The following is a 20,700-nucleotide window of genomic DNA, read 5'->3' on the forward strand; positions in this document are numbered from 1 at the left end:
TGCTAGCTCTAGCCTAGTATATGACACAAGAGCAAATGCCACCGCCGTTTTCTTCACATAGATGTACCAGCGTATATCAGGTTGCTCCATATCTCTATGTATCCATATAAACAGGGTACATATCGTAAAAACACGGAAAAAGAGTGCATAAAACGGACGACACGCGGGAAATCACCAACCCAGTGCATCAAGGTCATAAATCATACATTAAACAGAGTACAGCAGACCAGATTGAAATAGAAGATCAAACTGAAGAGCATCCACGTCAACGCTTACCCCCCGACATTGACATGCCGCTCAACGAGGTAGTGCCTGGCGCACCGTATGCAGGTGGAGGGGTCGAGCTGGGAGACTGACGTCTCACAACTGGCTCACGGCCACCATATGCCTGGCTTGGGCCCGCCGCTGCAGGAACATCTCCGCCGTCGCCCGTTCCAACGAGGACCTGCTGCCCATTGCGCATACGGCCGACGACCATACCCCTCGCAACGGACTTCAGCACAGCCTTGCGACTAACACCCGCGGCGTCAATATACACCAAGCCGACATTCTTGACTCCGCCAGTGAGGTCGGAGGCTACGGAGCCCGCCTGCTCGCCATAGCGATGTCCAATCATGGTGCTAGCTGCATTGGAGCCGGTGATCAATACGTTGCGAGCACCCTGCTCGATGCCGTCCGTCAAAGTTGAGAACGCAATCATCGACTTGTTCAGGATGCCCGGCTTGTAGTCGCTCCCGGACCTATCGACGCCCCTCTGCGTACCGTTGTCCTTGCGGCGGGACAGGGAGGCACCGATATTCTGGGCATATTTACCCACCTGACCAACCGTCTTTGCGGACAGCTCGGCAGCACCCTGCGAGAATGTACCGACTTTTCGGATCCGAGAATGTGTGGTGTCAGAGAAGGTCATCGGTTTAGGGTTGGGCTTGGTCTTCTTGGTGAAAGCTTCTGCGCCGCTCGTGATAGCGTTGGCAAGATAGGAAGATCCGGTGACGATCAAGCGAGAGGCAGTCGCAGAGGTTTGAACGATTGTCGAATCCTTATAAACTGGATGGCGTGCCATCCGCAGGTATTCTTCGGAGACATTACTGACGTTGACTTGGTTACCCTCGGCCTCGGTAGGAAGTTCGATTTCCACAGGTCCTATCAAGGCAAATGTTAGCAGATTCGTGGATTAGCAATGACAGAAAACGTACGTTTCGAGCCAGGTTTGACACCAGGTTCCTCAACCACATCATACCCTTCCATTTCACCAACCACGCTGCCATCTTCCTCATCTACCAGAACAATCCGGCCATGGGCGTCATCCTGGGCGAATCCTGACGGGGCAACATACCCTTCGCCTGGAGCGTAAGTTGCGGGATTATACGGTGCATGATTGCTCGGCGGGGGAGCGCGTTCGAGGAACGCGGTGCATTGAGCTAGGATGGTCTCGAAGGTATCGATATCATCCTGTGTGACTTTACCCGGACCTGAGCCAATGCCCGGGAACTGGATACGAATGAATGCGCCGGCGTCAGGGCCCACATCCCAGCGAGGGATCAAGTAGCTGTCTGGAGACTGGTGGAAGATCTGAGTGGTAGCAGGAAGCGCCAGGTCTAGTTCCGGTGGTAAGTGCAGGTGAAGGTAAAAGTCTTCCTCTGCAGACGTATCAGGGGGAGGAGTCGAGGGGGAGGTGCCAGGCACGGTCGTTCTAGTGGGGACCATCAGAAGAGAAAGGGTCTGAGGCCCAGACGGGGTCAACTCTGTCTCTTCGCCATTTTGAATGTGAAAAGCACGGATGTTGCTGATGCTATAAAGTAGCCTTGGATCATGAACGGTGGAAGCCATGACTGAATTGCCTCGAAGATAGACAGTAAACAGTTGCAGCTCGAAGACCCTGTAGGTACCAAGTGGAGGACTTTGCGGGGGGGAGCTGATAACACGGCACAGCCGCTTGGCGGGGGGGTGATTGCAAGATGAGAGACGGTGTGCTGTCCACAGCAACCAAGTGAATTATGAGAGTAAGTAAAAGGAGAAGAGAAGGGGAAGAGATGCGACAGCAGCACCGGGGAACAGGCAATAAATACTTGCCCGAACCCCGGGCAGGCCGACGAGCGTCGAAACAACCATGAATGAATGGATGGCGGCCAAGAGGGGAGTGACATAATCGCCCCCGTCCGCTCTTGGCAGTGCTGCGCCACACCTCATCACATCACACCTGCACCGCCACATATATGCACGGCGGTGCGTGAGTGGTCCGTCCTGTCTCAATAATAGAACAGCCTCGCAGCCAGCGGCAAAATTCAACCCCCCCATTCCCTCCTGGAAAGGCCCTGGCTGAGTGGAGGTGGCTATCTTTCCCCTCTTTTGACAAGCCAGTCAGTGCACACCCTGGCATTTTCCAGTGGCTGCAGGGTTCTTGTTGGAGCCAAGGGCGCTTAAAGTGCTGAACAATCGGGATCGAGGGATAGACTAGGGGAGGTCAAGCCCCTCACTAAGAATGGCACGGTTCCAGATCGTCTCCGACCTGCATCTAGAAAACCCCAAGGCATACGACTTGTTCGAGATTGCACCAAAAGCACCTTATCTAGCGCTCCTGGGAGATATCGGCAATGTCAGGGACGATGGCTTCCTCCTGTTCATAGAAGATCAGCTCCGCAAGTTTGAGATTGTTTTTCTTGTGATGGGAAACCACGAGCCCTTTCATTCTAGTTGGTTGGACGTGAGGGAAAAGCTGAAGCGGTTTTCCGACGATATAACACGCAAAAGAGCGCAAGTACAATTCACCAAGCCCGGGTCTCACAAGCTAGGGAAGTTTGTCCTTCTCGACCAAACTCGATATGATCTGGCACCAGATCTTACGGTCCTGGGGTGTACATTTCACTCCAAGGTCAGCGAGATGCAAGAGGAACGGGTTAGCTTCAGCTTAAATGATTTTTACTACATCAAGAACTGGTCGGTCGAGGATCACTGCGCTGCTCACGAAGCTGACCGAGCTTGGCTCAACGATCAGGTCACTGGAATCGCCAGGTCCAACCCCCATCATAAAATTGTGATTTTCACTCATCACAGTCCGACTGTTGCATCTAAGGCGGTGGATCCCGCGCACGCGAAGAGTCCTATATCATCGGCGTTCGCGACGGATCTCGCCGGGGAGGCGTGCTGGGAGAAACCCCAGGTGCGACTCTGGGGGTTTGGCCATACGCATTACAACTGTGACTTTACAGACAGTCGAACGGGAAAGCGCATTGTGGCGAACCAGCGAGGCTATTACTTCTCTCAGGCGAAGGTCTTTGACCCGGAAAAGGTGATAAGCATTTGATAGAGCGGGAATGGCATGTGAAGGAGGGGTTGGGAGTTCATGTCTCGGGTTATAGATAGGCGCACTGGAACCTAATCTGACAGAAACAAGCGGATAGTGACATTGATAGAATGACATCTAATTAATCTGGGATTTCTTTCAGTAGACAGGACCTGTAGATATGCCCCAGCTGGTGGCTAATTGCGGAGAGATGGAGCTGGAGCCGGAGCTGGAGAAACGGGGAGACGGCTGATCGACGGCCCTCGGCCGCGTTTAACCGAGGCCCGTCTGCGCTTCTCACTCGTGATCTCTCCCCGTCACCACCTGCTTTCCTCCTTCTCACTTCCTCTTCCCCCTGCGCGTCTTTGCCGTGGCCTCGAGTTACACACTATCCAGCTAATCCAGTTAATTACCATCTCGCTATGGCGTCTATCACCCGTGCGTTGCGGCCTTTGTCGCGCACTGCTACCTCCGCCCGCCTTATCACAAGACCGCCGTTGTCGACCAGGCTAGCTGTGAGGTGAGTTCCAGGCCGTGATCCCCCCGTTCCTGCGTCAACAGGACAAGAGCCATAGCGCAATTATTCACAATCATGGCCGTTACCTATCGCTAACACTCCCCTCCAGCAGCACCCATGCGTTCTCCACCACCTCCCGCCGGCGGGATGTCGATCTGTCCGGACTGACGCCCACCCCGATCACCTTCCTCTCCGAAACAGAGGCCCTCATGTCCGAATCCGTTTCCAAGTTTGCTCAGGAGCAAATATCCCCGAAAGTCAGAGACATGGATGAAGCGGAGACCATGGACCCTGCCGTGGTCGAGCAACTCTTCGAACAAGGACTGATGGGCGTCGAGATCCCGGAGGAATACGGCGGTGCGGGGATGAACTTCACGGCGGCGATTGTGGCGATTGAGGAGCTGGCCCGCGTCGACCCCAGTGTCAGTGTTCTCGTAGACGTCCACAACACCCTCGTCAACACCTCCATCATGAAGTACGGTGACGCGCAGGCGAAACGCACATGGCTGCCCAAGCTGGCTACTGGCACCGTCGGCTCGTTCTGTCTGTCGGAGCCGGCCTCCGGATCAGACGCGTTCGCCCTGAAGACCAAAGCCGAGAAGACGGCCGATGGGTATAAGATCAACGGATCGAAGATGTGGATTACCAATGCCATGGAATCTGGCGTGTTCCTTGTCTTTGCCAACCTTGACCCCAGCAAGGGCTACAAGGGTATCACCGCCTTCATTGTGGAGAAGGATACCCCGGGATTCTCCATTGCGAAGAAGGAAAAGAAGCTGGGCATCCGGGCCAGCAGCACCTGCGTGCTCAACTTCGACGACGTCCTGATCCCCAAGAGCAACCTTCTTGGCGAAGAAGGCCAGGGATACAAGTATGCCATTAGCATTCTCAACGAGGGACGAATTGGAATTGCTGCCCAGATGACCGGGTTGGCCCTCGGCGCCTGGGAGAATGCTGCACAGTAAGCAACCCCCAACACCACCTCTCCATATCTCCGCGGGACTCAGTATCTCCGCGGTGACCCCAAGCAGTCATTCCATGGCCGACGTGTCCATTTGCTAACATGTCTCACAGATACATCTGGAACGACCGACGCCAATTCGGCCAACTGATCGGCGAGTTCCAGGGCATGCAGCACCAAGTGGCACAGGCGTACACTGAGATCGCAGCCGCCCGCGCGCTGGTCTACAACGCGGCCCGCAAGAAGGAAGCGGGACAAGACTTCGTCCAAGATGCCGCAATGGCGAAGCTGTATGCCTCGCAAGTTGCTGGCCGCGTGGCTGGCTCCGCAGTGGAGTGGATGGGAGGCATGGGCTTCGTGCGTGAAGGCATCGCCGAGAAGATGTTCAGGGATAGCAAGATCGGCGCCATCTACGAGGGAACCAGCAACATTCAGCTGCAGACGATTGCCAAGTTGCTACAGAAGCAGTATACTCGCTAAGTGAAACGATACCTTTCTTTCTTTCTTTTTTTTTCTCCACTTGTTCCCTGTTATCATCCGTTATCCGTTCTATGGTTCCGCTTCATAGATTGAGATCCGATCCATCGTAGATTACATACACATGCCATACTATACCATACTATACTGAACTATACTACTTTATCCTTCTCTTATGCCACTTTATGTATCCTTATGACTCAGATCCATCACAAGCCGAAGAAGGGAACGGAGCCAACGAACCTCGTGTCGATCTAGCCGACAAACTCAAATTCATAACCATGGCACTGGAACCGATTACACCTCTACCATACATCCTCCCCTCACCCTTATATCCGACCTCCGAACATGCATCTTAGATGTGGTACGTACCCACCACTGACAAAGCACGTACATACATACATACATAATATCATACCCAATAACAAAGATCCGCCTCTTTACCGCTCCTCACATGCGCCGGAAACTACATCCATTCGCACATTATTGGCCGGGTCGGCACACAATCCAAAAAACCAACCTTAGGCAATACTAGTAGGTAGGCATCATCTATAAACTTCCATGAGTGGGACCCCTACCAGAAGTAGTAGTAGTAATAGTACATTCTACCGGCCGAGTGATGAGCCCTGCTGTCCAACTAACACAAACCGAACTTACTTTGTACTGAGTGGTAAGTACTATCCCGCACAGCAAAACAAATCGTAACTACTTACTCTATGGAATTGTATTGCAACCCATAAGATAATGATTATAAACGCCGATATCCCCGCGTCCTTTCCCCGACAACCTACCACCTAAACTAAGACTAACTATCTACTTTATATATTTAAGATTAATAAGAAGCTGCAGCCTAGACAAGGCTGGGCTAAACTAGCAGGAAACCCAAAGTTAACAAAGTCACTAAGTACAGTACTAGCAGTAAAAGAAAAGGATAGTACTGTAGAAAACGTTATCCGACTGATCCGACCGAAAGTATAACCATAAAAGGTAGTAGTAATATACTCTGTACCGAGATATGCCTGCATTAGCCTTTATAGAACATATCACTAATCACGCCAAATGCCAAGGCCAAGCCAAGCCAAGACATTGCATCAAAGAAAAAAAATTGGAGGTTCGGTTAGAAGTGACTGAGTAAACCTTCTTGAATGACAGAATGGTTTGAAAGGTAGGTAACTGGGTAACTGGGGAGTGGTTCCGATCGGAAGCTTACATAAAAAGAGGTAAGAGGGGGAAAAGGGAGAGAGAGAGCGGGTTTCGTTTCGGGAGTTATTCTGGTTCCGATCTCCCCTCCCCGGTTTGATCCTCTTTTTTTTTTTTTTCTTCTGGGTTCTAGATAGATAGTAGACTAGAGGTCGCATCCATCGTCTTGGATTAAACGCTTACCTCTGCCGAGCTCGAATCACGTTTGAAGGGTTGGTGGATGCTGGGGTTGGGCTCTTTTGTCTACTTCGAGTAAAGTATGGGCCTTGTAAAGAGAAAGAAATCCGGTAGACGAGCCGATGGGCGGGCGGGCCGACTGGGGAAAAAAATGGAATAGAAATGGGTTTGGGACGGTTTGCTAATCGGATGGAATTGTGGTACGGAGATGTTTCTGGAAAAAGTGAAAAATTTACAACATAGATTCCAGGAAAAGGAAAAGCGGGAGTATACACTGGGTCGTTCTGGGGCCCTGATGATGTTCACGATGATGAAGATGATGATATTGTGGTTTTCTGGTTGAATCTGAAACCGACCATGTGGATTCGGAGCAGCTCGGTTATCGAGTTTCTTTCTTTCTCTCTCTCTCTCTCTCTCCCCCTCTATCTACTGTTAACTAATCCGCCTACCAATGATTCATGTAATCCGATTCCCTTGCATTCTATTCCCCTCTCTGTATCCAAGCGAAATCATGAAGAAAACGTGGAGTTGCCGTTCCATCATCTCCCGCCGGCAAATCTCGTCGTGTTCGCGGGCCGAAAAATCACGGATTTGTTTGTATGGGGCGGGTCGTCGGGAAGAGCTGGAGCTGGGACTGAACGGGTCAGATCTGCCCTGTTCCACGATACGGTGTGGTGACCGCCAGTGCCACTGAGATATCCGGACCCCTGGGATTTTTTTTTCTTTGCTGGACGCCTGGCAAAGGCAAGCCAATTTCCGGATCCAATGAAGCCCCTTCATCACAAGTTATGTAGACAATTTGGAGATAGCCCTGTGCTGTATGACCAGTCCGTAAGTGTGTATGTGTGTTGTTTGCGTAGTTGCACGCAACAGTGTTTTGCATCCCAGATACCAGGTCCTCCCCGTGCGTTGAGTCGGAGAATATTGATCGTAACCATCATATGATCGCTTGCTGAACCATTCAGGCAACAACCGTGATTGCCTTGGCCTCATGCAAGAATCTCTTTTCTTTCGTGAGAGCCCCACGTGCTTGCCCATCGTCTCACGACTGATGCGGGTTCCAGGCATAGCCGTAGTCATTCCGTGTCTGAGGTGGAAGCGTATGTTGATGATACGGTTGTGGCGCATGTACGAGAGGATATCCTGCCGGTCTCTCTGTGGGTATTGTTGGCACTGACATCGGCCTCTGTCCAGGTACGTAAGGTACTGGCTGTGGAGGATGGGATGCTAGGTCATCTACCGGTCCACGAGGAGCGTTTCCGGTGTGATATGCCTGTGCATACGATTGAAATGTCGGGTCTGGTTGAGCACCGACAGGCGCGCTGTAGCTGACCTGCGGCGGCGCGACGGACATTGCGCTCGTAGGCTGAAGTTGACTTTCGAACAAGTACGATTCGGCCCGGTTTCCATAGTTCGTCTCGCTCGATTCGCAAGTTGAAGGTGACCGGTTGGTGCCATAGGGGGGCCATTCCGACCCAACCGAGACACGACTGGACGTGGAGAGGACCGACGGGGCCCTAGAAGCTGGATTCATCCCCAAAGGCTCTGCAAACTGCGTGGCCGGGACCATAGATCCAGGTGCATTGCTATACGTTCCTTCTGTTGATGCGCAACAATTGATCGGTCAGCCATTCCAAGTTCTTTCCGTAGCCGTAATAAAACGAATAAGACCGGCCACCTACCCATACCCGGATATCCTTGTCTGCTAGCCAGGGCGAGCTGATGCTTCAGAGCTCGGATCTCATGTTCTAACGCCACATTCCGTCGGACGACATCGTCAAATTGTTCCCCCTTGGCTTTCAACTCAGCCACTTGGTGCTCCAGCCGTTCAATATGCTCCTTGGTCCGTTGACGAATGGTTCTTTGGGCTTCCCGATCGTTGGCGCGCTTCCTCTCCAGCTGTTCGGCAGAGAGCGACGTCACTTTACGCGCCCCAGCACGGGACTCGCGCTTTTTGGTTGTCGGGGGTTCAGGAGTAGGGCTCATCCTGCACATCAAATTGTATTCAGGTGGGTGATGATGATGTGAGTAGGAGAGTAGAAGAGGGTTTGTTGCAGGTGATAGGTGTGACCCGTATAGGCAACGTGATGCATCCCAGCCAGGTGTGTGGACCGCCAGAGGTACTTGATCCCGCCTCTCAAGATGCGACTATAGCGGTTCCAAGTGCGTGGGTCGCGCTAAACCAGGTATATATATACCCAAGGGGACGGACAGAGGCCGTCTGATAGGAACAAGGTGGGCGGGTAGATACGTAGGTAGACCGTAGTTACTTACTTTTAGTAGGGGTCGGTGGTGGAAGAATAATAATCTTTGTTGAGCGTTTGAACGAAAAAAGAATCAGGGAACTGCCCGTTTTGGGCATGGCTGCTAGGACCCATTCCAGGTCAGACAGACTCTGACTGGTGCAGGCAATAATTAGGCACGTATGGCCTGGGAGGATCTAGTCCTGGCTTGGTCTCCAGATCGTCCCTGTCTCTCCCTCAGACAGCTTGGAGTCTCCAGCTCCCCAACTTCCTTAGTTATCAGCAGTACAAACCAGTAAGGAAGTAATACACCGTACACCTTCGTTACCAACCGTTGGCTTGGGGCCCGAGGACGCACCAATGAGCAGATCCCTCGAGCAGCCCAATCCCATGAAGGAAGGGGGGAGGGGGAGGGAGGGGACACACACACACACACACACACACGGCTTTTGGTGCAGTGCTTTTCTTCAGGTAGCTCTTACGATGGGTCAGCGGCGCAGCGCTATGAGCACCTTCCGACCCTCCCGACCTACAAGTACGCTCTAATTCGCAACTTTGGGGGGGTCCCCCTCAGCACCCTAGACGGGTTGGCCTGGTTGCGTGGCGGTAGCGTACACCAGTCAAGTACCGAAGCTGTTTATGCCGGGTACCCCGAAGAGGCAGAAACAGATGGTCAACGTTGTTGCTGTCCCTCTCCTGTCCTAGAGCATGTCCAGCACGGTATCTGCATCTGAAGGAGCATCTCTTGTACGGCATTTAGTAGTAGTATTGACCATCCGGTGGATCTTAGTCCTTCCGGGCCACATGGCAGACCCGATTCAGTAGCGGGTTCATTATTTTATTAAGCGAACGAACAGAAAAAAAAAAGAAAGGAAAAAAAAAAAGCCACTAGAAAAAGCAAACCCCAAAAAGAAAAAGTGGGAATAGGGAGGGCAAGGAAAAAAAAAAAAGACAAGGTTAACCGAAGACGAAATCCATGGGCGACCGATGCCGCCCTGGGGCACATACAGAAGCTCCATGGGGTTCGTTCAACCTCAGGAGAAAGTAATCCTTGGCACCATGCCGGGGCATAAGCCCAAAGCAGTATTCAGGTTGAGGGGAAGCCGACTGACCGACAGTCAGAAACTGGCAGTTGGAGGGCCGCTGCAGTGCCAGGCGGGACGGGAGAATACCGAGAGCGACCAACTTTGTCCATAAGGGTTAGAGCGGAGCTGACCAGAGGAGTGGGTTTTGGCTGTCTAGACTACCGACAAAGTACGACGGTGGCTGACCACCATTTTCTCAGCGATCTGCGGGCTTTGCTTTGGTATGCACGATCCCCAGCGGTTCCAGGTTCCCGAATCTCAGATTTCAGGATCTGCCAGGCTATCAGATGTGAACACTGAACAGAACAGGACAGTCACTCCTGACCCCATAAGTGTCTCTGTTTGAATGCTCACCCATGGTTGCGTAGATGACGTCTTGCCGTCTGTTCGTACCAGCGATTGCAGACAACCTCCTCGATTTACCCAAATAGGTTGTTGAAATGGAGGTTCCTATCGGACTCCTTAAGGGCGGAGCCTTGGTAAGGGAGTAAATAATGGGCAGTCAGCCCCCTTTGGGCTCAGTCAGAACCATGGTAGCACTGGGGTTGTGCTCGCCACGAGGAGAAGTAGATCGGGTCCACACTTCAGGTCCTCCATCAAAACCAACTACGATTTGCTGCGCCAAGCGGAAGTTTGGTCCAGAAAAGCCCTTCTGAGTAATCAGAACCAATGGAATCCCGGAGGGAACTCGTGTCTTGAGACGCCCGGCGACAGAAGCCCCGTAGAACATCGAAACCGAAGGTTCCCAAATTCCTTAATCAGAGTCAATCACCACGGGAGGGATGGAGTAGGCAATATGCCCGAATCTAAACGGCAAAAACCGATGGGAGGGGAGGGAAAAGGGAGCAACCACCATGAGAGAAGGCTTTGGAAGAGAAGGCTGGCTGAACGTGGATGCATGACGCACATTGTGCCTGCCTTCTCAGGTTAGTCGGTTTTCTTCCTAAAGGTTCAAATGGAGTCTGGATCCCACTTCTTTTTGTTTTGTTTTATTTTTTTTTACTCCCTCGCTTTTGCAACCCTTCCCTTTTTTTGCTTTTCCTGTTGCTCAGCCTCATTCCCTTGAGACTTGGCTTTGCAGGGATGAGCGACCTGAGGCTCATATATTATTGGCATCGATACAATGTCCCAGCTTACCCCAATACCAGGGCAAAAGACAGGACAGAATAGTTTATGCCCTGGAGCTGGTTCGTGGCGTCAATGTACCCCGGACACGGAAGACCAACATACCGGTCGTCGGCCGAATGGCCCTAAAAAATAATCTCCTAAGGTAAAGCCGTGCTAAAGCCGGTCGGTGGGCCTGATAGCTGCATATCATTGTCCCAAGCTGCATCCGCACGGGAGACAGCCGTGTACTTTACTGAAACTCACTGGTGATCATTCCCTTCCGATTGATTGGTTTGCGGTGGGTGCATCCCATGGGTGGTTATTAATTTTTTTTTCCCTTCCTTTTTTCTTTGTTTTAGTCCGCTCGTCGTTCATGTCAAGCCAAGCATTAACTTAGCATTATGTGTAAGCGGCACAGCAGATCTGGTGAGCTAACCCAGGACTGACCCAACCCGTCCTTAGCCCGAAACAACGACGCATAGCCTAAAGCAGTTTCCTGCGTAGTAGATAGTCCTACCAAGGGGACACGGAGAACCTCCGTTCCCCCCGGGGCTCACCTTTGCATCCCTGCTCCAGTAGAAGTATAGTATAAGCATCTAGTGGCATGGTAGTAGTTAGTTAGTCCCCCCATTATCTTTAGCAAGCTCCGTGGATGAAACCCGGTACCCCCCCCTTGCTAGTATCTGGTTGGCCCCCAGAGAATGTAGATCGGAGATATTGTGGAGGCTCCAGCAATGGCAGCCTGGCAGGTGGTAATCAATTGCCAGTGAAAAACTCGCACGCCGCAGTCATGATCGGTCTGTCGCACATAAGCACGATAATTCAATGCAGCTCTTGGCAGATCTTTGGTTTGTCTGCTGTTAGCTATCTTTCGTCTTATTGCATTCCCAGCATGGGATTCGTCACAACAGACCCTACGAATGCAGGTTAAACGGCGGATTTTCTTTTTCTGTCTCTGTGTCTCAGACTCTCGAGTGCTAAGGAAGTTGAGCTTCTTTCAATATGGCACCATAAGCAACGTAATTAAGATGAACAGTGAGATGGGGAACGGTGGATGCATGGTTAGTCACCACTTTGCCTGAGCCAGAGACACGGTGATTGATAAGTCGGAAATACAGTTCCCAGGCAGGAAAGATGGCAGAGGATGATTTGCTGAGAAGGAGGGAAAGAAGACCATGGAAAAGGTGGGAACTCGACGAGACCGACAGGCCGAAAAGCAAGACAAGCAAGAGAGAAAACGAGATTCAGATTTTGGACTGTTTGAATCAAAAGGCGGGGGATGTATGGATGTGTAACCGGATTACCATACTCGGTATTCCTCTTTCCAGGCACACAGCCACCCCGTATGGGTCTAGTCCCAATAAGGGAAGTTATTGGCCTGAGGTGCTTCAGACTACTCCGTAAATGCGGCCAGATTGTTTTTGTTCGCGCGTCATCGCAGCTGTGCTTGTTTGCCTTCCTTGACTTGACTGACTTGGTGACTTGCTGCTTCCTACCTTGCGCCGGCCACGTCTCACTGTCGGTGGATAGGGCTTCTAATGCAAGATTAACTCCAATCTATCTGCAACGTTGCACACATTTGATCGTTTTCCCTTTCCTTCCTACCCCTCCTCCCCCGGTCTCTTGCCTCTTTGGACTTTTGGTCCAAACAGGTCGCAGCTAATGGATCCCAGCTACAAGGCCCGCAAAGAGGCCTTTGTGTCTGATCTTGCTGGTGGCAGCATACTGGAGATCAATGCTGTCACATTAGTTGCGCCTGTACGTTTCTCGTCAACTTGACAGCTGTTCAATTTCACAAGTCCAGAGCCCATGGGCCTGGGATACGTCACACCTCTCTTCCCCCCCCCTCCAGGCAGTGTTATCTGACTCTTTACGGGATTGGTCTAGGCCGCTGCTCTTTTATGGTCAGCGCTACAATCACGCCTTTCCTTCTTCACTCCTTACAGCGCAGCAGCACTGGTGACCGACTTTCTGCTCAATGTACTGGCCATTCTCTTTGCCACGACTGTCTACTCCTCTGCGCCTTGGACGCTGAACGTCCTGCTGATCGCCCCCGCCCTCCTGCTGTTCCTCAACTCGAAACCTCCCCGCAGCCAGCAGAAGGCTAAACCTCCACCGAAGCCGACTCAGAGCGATAGGAATGCAGCGGACATGCCCGAATCCTTACCAATTCACCCATTTCTGACGACATATCGTGCAGCCATGATGATCATTACCTGTGTCGCTATCTTGGCGGTGGACTTCCAGGCGTTTCCACGGCGGTTTGCAAAGGTGGAGAATTGGGGCACCTCACTCATGGATCTGGGTGTGGGATCCTTCGTCTTCTCAGGTGGGGTAGTATCTGCTCGCTCTGTGCTTAAGGGCCGCAGCAATGGCGCCCGGAAGACTCCCGTAGGCCAGCGGCTGATCGCTTCCACGCGGCACTCGGTCCCTCTGCTTGTCTTGGGTTTGGTCAGACTGTATAGTGTAAAGGGGTTGGACTATGCGGAGCATGTAACGGAGTATGGCGTGCATTGGAACTTCTTTTTCACCCTTGGTCTTTTGCCACCCTTCGTGGAGCTCTTTGATAGCCTGGCTGCCATTATTCCGTCCTACGAAGCCCTTTCGCTGGCAGTTGCTGTGTTGTATCAGGCCGCTCTGGAATCGACCGAGCTGAAGAGCTATATCCTTGTTTCCCCTCGCGGACCAAGTTTGCTCTCCAAAAACCGGGAAGGTGTTTTCTCGTTCCTGGGATACTTTGCGATTTTCCTGGCAGGCCGTGCCACTGGCATACGGATCATTCCTCGCGGCACCACTACCCAACGGTCCCCCCAGCAGGCGAGAAGAGGCGTGCTGGTGACCCTGGGTGTCCAAGCGCTCGCATGGTCTACGATCTTCATCCTAAATTCTACCTACGCATTAGGCTACGGTGCCAACATTCCGGTCTCGCGCCGCCTTGCTAACATGCCGTACGTTGTTTGGGTATCTGCCTTTAACAATGCTCAGCTGTTCCTTTTCTGTCTCCTGGAGACAGCCTTCTTCCCATCGGTGCATCGGGCGTCGGGGAAAGACGGCGAGGCCGACCGGGTGTCTTTTGCGACAAGCCGGATTCTGAAGGCATTCAATCGTGGTGGACTGGCTATCTTCCTGGTGGCTAATCTGCTTACGGGGGCTGTCAACCTGAGCGTCCCGACACTGGATGTCAGTACGGCCCAGGCGATGGCAATTCTTATCGGATATGCCGCGGCTCTCACAGGCATTGCACTGGGTTTGGATCGGGCGAACATCAAGTTGGCAATTTGAAGAAGTGCGAAGACATCCCACCCCTCTCCAACGAGACGTGAGGAATAATCAAATATAATAAAGAACAATTGTGTACATAGTCAAGTGGCCATCTACTTACTTTTGGTCGAGATGCGGACCGAAATCCGGGGTTCCAGTAGATTAGCAGCTGTTTGGGTTAAGGAGCTTAGCTTGACGGGCTGGCCGGCTTGGCGATGATTCTTGAGGAACAAGAAAGACTGCTTGCTTCTTTCTCTCTCTCCTCGACTGTCACCGGCCACTCCTGATCGCAACATGGACGAGAAGCCTCAGTTCTTCCAGTATCCAGAGGCCCGACCGGGTCCCGCTGTGCCGTACAAGAACGAGGAGCAGGTGATCCCCGTCATCCGTGGCTTTCCCTTGGCCCTCGGCGCCACTCTGTAAGTCCTCCTGTCTGACGTCCTGCACTTCACTCTTCTTCTCTCTCGGCCGCAGCTGCCTAATCACCATCCTCTATAGTGTTCAAAATATCGGCTTTATCCAGAGCCATCTCTGGGGGACCACTGGCTTCGATGTCATCCGCAACCTCCCTCTCGACCAATACTCCGCCCGCTATGATCCGACCGTGATCCCCGTAGCCAGACCTGATGCTTCGGCTGCCGACTTGCCAGTTCCCACGCAAAAGCGACAAAGCAATGCAGGATACTACACTTCTGCCGACTATGTAGCTCGCTATACTTCGGGCGAGTTGACTCCCCTTGCCGTCGTCGAGACCCTGCTCCCTCTGATCCGCCGCGATGCCAAACCACCCGGCAAGCACTCGATCGCCTTTCTTGAATCGCAAGTCGACAAGATTCGCGCCGCAGCAGAGGCTTCTACACAGAGATACAAAGATGGCAAGCCACTGGGTCCAATGGATGGCATCCCCGTCGCAATTAAGGATGAAGTACATATGGAAGGATACCGACGGACCCTGGGCAGCAAACTCGACTTCACCGGCGAGTTTAGAGGCACCTCTTGGTGTGTGAAGCAATGGGAGGAAGCCGGTGCCATTGTCATTGGCAAAACCATCATGCACGAGTTGGGTCTAGGTGAGTAGTGCAACTCCCAACATACCCCATCCGAACCAACTAACCACCACTTTCACCCCCCCAGACACCACAAACAACAACCCAAATTTCGGTACCCCCAGAAACCCCCATAACCCCGACTATTACTGTGGCGGCTCCTCTGGAGGCTCTGGCTACGCTGTCGGCGCAGGCCTAGTCCCTATCGCTCTAGGCGCCGACGGCGGAGGCTCAATCCGCATCCCGGCCTCCTTCTGCGGCGTCTGGGGACTGAAGCCCTCCCATGGCCGAGTGAGCGGCTCTCCCACCGTCTCACTGGCATCCACCACCGGCGTCTACGGCCCCCTAGCCTCCAGCATCGACGACCTAGCCCTCGCCTACCGAATCATGGCCACGCCGGCCCCAGAATCCTCAGACCCCCTATCAGCAGCCTTCCCCTCACCCCTCCGCACCCTCCCCTCCCCAACCAACAACACCCCAAGAACCATCGGCATCGTACGCGACTGGATCGACCGCGCCTCGCCTCCAGTCCGCGCCGTCTTCAACGCCACCCTCGACCACTACCGCACGCTTAAGAACTACACCATAATCGACATCACGATCCCCTACCTCCCCGAGGGGCAAAAAGCGCACGCTCTAACCATCCTATCCGAAGTGACCTCGTCCCTCACCCCTTCACAGATCTCCCAGCTCACGCCCGCCAACAAAATCATGGCTTCAATGGGCATGTGGCAAATCAAAGGCCAGGATTTCCTCGCCGCGCAACGTCTCCGTAATTGTCTCATGATGCATCTGGCTCACTTGTTCCAGAAACACCCTGGCTTGATGATCGTCACGCCGACGACGCCTATCCCGGGGTGGAAGATCGAGGGCGGCGAGGCGGATCTTAAGCGCGGCGTGTCGGATGGGAATACGACCGTTAGGAATATGGAGTATGTCTGGTTGGCGAATTTCACGGGTTGTCCGGCGATTAGTTGTCCTGCTGGGTATGATGTTTTGGATGGTGGGTCGAGGGTGCCGGTGGGGGTTATGGCGATGGGAGAGTGGGGGAGTGAGGAGGAGTTGATTGCGTTCGCGAGGGATGGGGAGGGTGTTTTGGATGGGACTGCTGCTGCTGATGGTATGGAGCAGAGCTCGGGGTTGACGGTTCCTCGGGGGGAAAGGGCGGCTTGGGAGGATGTTATTGCTAAAGCTGGGGAGAGAAGATGAGCTCTTAGGTTTCGATGTAGTGGTTTATTTCGGGATTTGTGGTCACTCTAATTAGTCATACCATAGTGACCAGGAGTTTATAACTCTGACGATTCTAATAATAATAATATGTTCGATTACGCCGTTGGTATCTGCTAAATCACATGATGCAATAGCAAAAGGGTAACGATGGATAAATTTGCTTCACGAAAGCCGCGCCAAAGATAGAACCAAAGAAGGTAGCACATATAAAAATGAAAAACAAGGGCAAGAGGTACTATAAAATGCAGACAAGCCCCCCTCACCCAGACGAGAAATGGATTCACAACACATGGCCCACAGTATTGTATAGATATAGCTCGTTGATACTGCATGGTTTGGTGTCACAAGAAGCAAGGAGCGCCGAACATGTTCGGTGCAAGGCAGACGAGCCATGATGAAATTGCGGTAACCGACATCAGATCAAGACGCTCTCGCCACGTGTGGGAACTCGAAACTCGCATCCTAGCCCGGCAGCTTGTCCCTGGGCCGTAAGCTCTTGCAGGATCCGCTCCTGAGGAGGTGGGCCATCATTCATATCATCTTTGATATGTATGATATAGATCAGTAGGCCGGCCAGAGGTGGTTCAGGCCATTGAAGCACTGTGAGAGGGTCTGAACTTTCTGCCAGTGACACATCCATACCGACTTCACTAGGTGCGTGGGAAACGGCTGGGCTTCCTTCCATGTTCTCGTCAATATCTTCAACAGCAACTCTGGCACGGGTATGGCGCCGCGACGTCCTGGCCGATCCTCGACGAGAGCCTCCACCTTTCTCGCCCGCGAGAGCAGCCTTCTTCGACTTTGGACTGAGAGCTGGGTCGCCGGCTGCCTCAGGGGCACTCGCGCGTTTACGTTTTCTCACCGAAAACGAATCTGGGTATTTCAGCTCCGTAACTTTTTGTGCCAATACAATCAATTCATCGATCAAGTGACGTGGGCACAAATGGCCGTATAAGGAGGCATCGTCAACATCGTCGTTATAGGAGCATTCAATGAAGACCGCTCGCAGTTGAGAGGCAACGATCTTCGGCGCTGCCGCTTCCCACACGCGTCTGTTGCGCGGATTCAGTGAGATTGAGTCAGGTTCAACGTCGCCAAAGATGATCACTTCTCGCTTTGTCGTAGGCTCACGGATGAAGAAAGCTGACGACTCCACGGTTGCCCAGCTATCCTTACCGGGTACCCGATAGCCTGGCGAACGTGCTCCGGAAAAGTAGCCGGTCTCTGGTTCGTCAAACGAGATCGAAAAAGCCCTTGGGTTCAGCCTCATTGGGTCTACACCAAAAGGGGCGCTGCTCATCCGGCGTTGAACATCATTGTCGACGCTAGATCTCTGCCTGCAGCACCCGTGACTGATGGCCAGGCATTTTGCTAACAAGCCCTCGCAGACTCGTGTATAGCCTTTCTCATCACCACGCCCCATCATGGGGTTTCCGCCCTCCATCAGACGCTGGTAGGTCACAAGGCCAGCACCGCCATCCTCATCAGAGAGATTTGGCCAAATAACATCGTTAAACACGTGGGTCTTTATGGCAGCGACTACCGAAGGCAGGGCGGCCAGCGTTTTCGCGCCACTTCCAGCCTCCAGAACTGGCGTGTTGATGGCGAACGCTGACAGATGGTCTAGATGAGGATGCGTGATGCAGACAGCTCCGATAATATGCCGGAAGACATGGGCTGCGTTTGCGGGTACATTGTTATGTGGCAGTTCGAGCCCAGCAAATGGGCCCTGATCTGACAACTTCTTGTTGTTATCACACGGTTCCAGAGTGTCGATGATCCCACAAAGAAGGGTGCCCGCATCAACAGCTACTATCGAGTTTGCGGACCATTTGGTGGATGTGGATCGGACCAGAAGTCCAGTGACTCTATCCTCACGGGGACCTCCTGTCGGACCCTTTCAAGGGAAGCGTTAGTGGCCGACCTTGAATGCGAAACTTGCCAGCGATAAGATGGTATGAGGTGTAGCGAGAGTTCGAGAACATGGCGCGGGGAGGAATGTGAGACATGGCGCATCGATGCTAGTGATCGGGCTCGCCAGCCGGCAGATTTTCAGGGTTTGCAGTTATGTGCAAAGAACAAACGTCATGGCCAAATTGGACTGACAAACGCAGGATGTGAGACAAAACTTACCAACACGATTATCTGCAAACTTGGAGAGCCGGGGCCTTCTCCTCGGCTAGCCGCTTCTGGAGGGTTTGCTCCAACAAATGGCAATTCAGACGCTTGCATGTTTGGTTGTGAAGATGGATCAAGGCAGGAGTCGCCTGGGCATCAATTGCACCAGCAATCGATGGGATTTGGCTTTCCAGTAAAATAACCCTTTCGGACGAACTCTAGCCCTTATTTAGAGAACCACTTGGGGTAGCGGCCGGACCTTATGTGGATACCCCAAAGGATCTGGACCAGGCGATCCTTACGCTTTTCTATCAAGTGAAGCTATAAAGCAGTTCCCACAAGCTGAGAACTATCGCCGTTGTTGCACTGCGTATCTGCCCGGAGAATAAGCAAGGGCCAAAATGCATATACTCCACCTAGAGCGGCTGAGCGCAGATATTAAATGCACACCACCCTCGCTTGATGGTGCAGATGTGGCAGTGGGCGGCTGTAACCTCCTCGGATTAGAGTTCGTCAAGTCGAGAGGTGTTGTGAAGATGAAGAGGTGGTACTTTCTTCGATCTTCTTGAAGAACTGCACGATGCTTTTCAATTTAGATAGCGGTCAGGCTGGCAGCCAGGCCTATGCGACCAAAGCTTTCCAAACCAGCAGCGCGCCTACTGTTGGGGGCGGCACTTCCCCGTAAATCTGGGGCAAAGCTGCGTCGCACCAGGCAAGTTAGCGCACCAGTTGTTGGCGGTCACTCGCTCGCCACTGGGCACCTGCAGCACGCTAACGACCGGGCTGAACAGATGATTCAGTGGCTGGAGGGGGATTCGGAAATCACCGTTGGCGGCAAAAGCAAAATTGAGCGGGCTTGTACGAGAGCCAATGAGTAATGAGAAGTGTTGTTTAAACCGACAAGAGTGAATATTTAATACAAGTGACTCGCGTGAGCTCAATATAATGGTGGCTGTTGTTGTATCAAATGTGCAGATTGATGGACGACGAGAAGATAAGGTTAGTGGGAGGAAAAGTCCGACCGAGCAACGCAGCAGTGAAGATGAGCCATTGCAGTACGGGGACCAGCCAAGGGACAAGGGAGGAACAGAAACTCTATCATGTGCGTATGTACCAGAGGATGACCAAAACTCAGTCGAATCAGTTTATGGGATGCCCAAGGACAAATACAATCGTGCGATGAAGAACCGGTGGACGTCGTCCAGTGGGTACTTGAAGACGCATATCTTACGTGCGAACGCAGAAATGCAATGTGGAGGTTGAGAAACGATGGAATCTGAAGAAGAAGAAAATGATGATGATGGTGGATAGAGGGGAGATGGAGAGGTTGAGCCGAGTCATTGACTGGCACTGATCGATGACGCGCTGGTTGCGGAAGGAGCACCATTGCAAAAGTGGCTTGTTCTCAGAAATAATTCCAGCACTGAACATCACTGGATAATAATAGATGAAGATAGCAAATATTGGGTCGAACATGTGGGGTGGAAATGGGGCAATTGATGGACCGGTTCTACTACTACCTTGTACGATCAACTGGCTACTTAGTTATTGTACGCCGTGCTACCGCAGCTGGTAGCCAATATTCTTGATACAAAAACATCCATTTGCCGCCGGTTATCCAGCAGCGCAAGGGCAGATGACCACTCGAATGCTACACATACACACAAAATACAGGAAAGCGCAGACAAGGATTGATATAAATAACCACTGTATGTGTTCAACCATGAAAAAATATACTCCCAGACAAACACCGCAATAAATCCACCCAGTTCAAGAGCACCCATTTTTGACACGAATTGCGCAAGGGAACAAGGTCATCATTGGAACAGCATTGTCCGCTCTTCCGGTCGGTCAAGGCCGAGAAGACCCCTGCCGACCGCCTCTCCTCGAAGAAATTGATGTCGAAGGGAGGGTAGGCATTACGGGATTCGGCCTTGGAAAGGTTTCCCATGGACCTAACTCGAGACAATTGATCCAAATGACGAATGAAGACAG

The 20,700-nt window shown here is 52.4% G+C and overlaps 9 protein-coding genes across 9 annotated transcripts; 6 read left to right on the forward strand and 3 right to left on the reverse strand.

Moving 5' to 3' along the window:
• Positions 1 to 53: 53 nt before the first annotated feature.
• Positions 54 to 1,830, reverse strand: An01g12940 (uncharacterized protein; the record flags this gene model as incomplete). The annotated part of the gene is made up of 3 exons (XM_059744970.1): positions 54 to 94; positions 277 to 1,143; positions 1,197 to 1,830. 3 exons carry the CDS (start codon positions 1,828 to 1,830, stop codon positions 54 to 56), a joined length of 1,542 nt encoding a protein of 513 aa, XP_059599818.1.
• A 652-nt stretch (positions 1,831 to 2,482) lies between these two features.
• On the forward strand, positions 2,483 to 3,304 carry An01g12950 (uncharacterized protein; the record flags this gene model as incomplete). The annotated part of the gene is made up of 1 exon (XM_001389660.3): positions 2,483 to 3,304. The coding sequence occupies one exon, from the start codon at positions 2,483 to 2,485 to the stop codon at positions 3,302 to 3,304; it is 822 nt and encodes a 273-aa protein (XP_001389697.1).
• A 401-nt stretch (positions 3,305 to 3,705) lies between these two features.
• Positions 3,706 to 5,241, forward strand: An01g12960 (uncharacterized protein; the record flags this gene model as incomplete). Its single annotated transcript, XM_059744982.1, has 3 exons — positions 3,706 to 3,803; positions 3,913 to 4,761; positions 4,875 to 5,241. The coding sequence occupies 3 exons, from the start codon at positions 3,706 to 3,708 to the stop codon at positions 5,239 to 5,241; spliced, it is 1,314 nt and encodes a 437-aa protein (XP_059599819.1).
• A 2,416-nt stretch (positions 5,242 to 7,657) lies between these two features.
• An01g12970 (uncharacterized protein) lies at positions 7,658 to 8,601 on the reverse strand (the record flags this gene model as incomplete). The annotated part of the gene is made up of 2 exons (XM_001389662.1): positions 7,658 to 8,214; positions 8,298 to 8,601. The coding sequence occupies 2 exons, from the start codon at positions 8,599 to 8,601 to the stop codon at positions 7,658 to 7,660; spliced, it is 861 nt and encodes a 286-aa protein (XP_001389699.1).
• Positions 8,602 to 9,845: 1,244 nt separating this feature from the next.
• An01g12980 (hypothetical protein) lies at positions 9,846 to 10,874 on the forward strand (the record flags this gene model as incomplete). Its single annotated transcript, XM_059744993.1, has 4 exons — positions 9,846 to 9,989; positions 10,101 to 10,283; positions 10,375 to 10,422; positions 10,470 to 10,874. The coding sequence occupies 4 exons, from the start codon at positions 9,846 to 9,848 to the stop codon at positions 10,872 to 10,874; spliced, it is 780 nt and encodes a 259-aa protein (XP_059599820.1).
• Positions 10,875 to 12,337: 1,463 nt separating this feature from the next.
• An01g12990 (uncharacterized protein) lies at positions 12,338 to 14,332 on the forward strand (the record flags this gene model as incomplete). The annotated part of the gene is made up of 3 exons (XM_001389664.3): positions 12,338 to 12,393; positions 12,724 to 12,808; positions 12,938 to 14,332. The coding sequence occupies 3 exons, from the start codon at positions 12,338 to 12,340 to the stop codon at positions 14,330 to 14,332; spliced, it is 1,536 nt and encodes a 511-aa protein (XP_001389701.3).
• A 273-nt stretch (positions 14,333 to 14,605) lies between these two features.
• An01g13000 (uncharacterized protein) lies at positions 14,606 to 16,566 on the forward strand (the record flags this gene model as incomplete). Its single annotated transcript, XM_001389665.1, has 3 exons — positions 14,606 to 14,730; positions 14,810 to 15,381; positions 15,446 to 16,566. The coding sequence occupies 3 exons, from the start codon at positions 14,606 to 14,608 to the stop codon at positions 16,564 to 16,566; spliced, it is 1,818 nt and encodes a 605-aa protein (XP_001389702.1).
• A 436-nt stretch (positions 16,567 to 17,002) lies between these two features.
• An01g13010 (uncharacterized protein) lies at positions 17,003 to 18,819 on the reverse strand (the record flags this gene model as incomplete). The annotated part of the gene is made up of 2 exons (XM_001389666.3): positions 17,003 to 18,484; positions 18,721 to 18,819. 2 exons carry the CDS (start codon positions 18,817 to 18,819, stop codon positions 17,003 to 17,005), a joined length of 1,581 nt encoding a protein of 526 aa, XP_001389703.1.
• A 287-nt stretch (positions 18,820 to 19,106) lies between these two features.
• Positions 19,107 to 19,968, forward strand: An01g13020 (hypothetical protein; the record flags this gene model as incomplete). The annotated part of the gene is made up of 4 exons (XM_059745017.1): positions 19,107 to 19,184; positions 19,302 to 19,563; positions 19,629 to 19,636; positions 19,681 to 19,968. 4 exons carry the CDS (start codon positions 19,107 to 19,109, stop codon positions 19,966 to 19,968), a joined length of 636 nt encoding a protein of 211 aa, XP_059599821.1.
• Positions 19,969 to 20,700: the final 732 nt, after the last annotated feature.

The sequence above is a fragment of the Aspergillus niger genome, assembly GCF_000002855.4.
Source record: "Aspergillus niger supercontig An01".
Classification (NCBI taxonomy): domain Eukaryota; kingdom Fungi; phylum Ascomycota; class Eurotiomycetes; order Eurotiales; family Aspergillaceae; genus Aspergillus; species Aspergillus niger.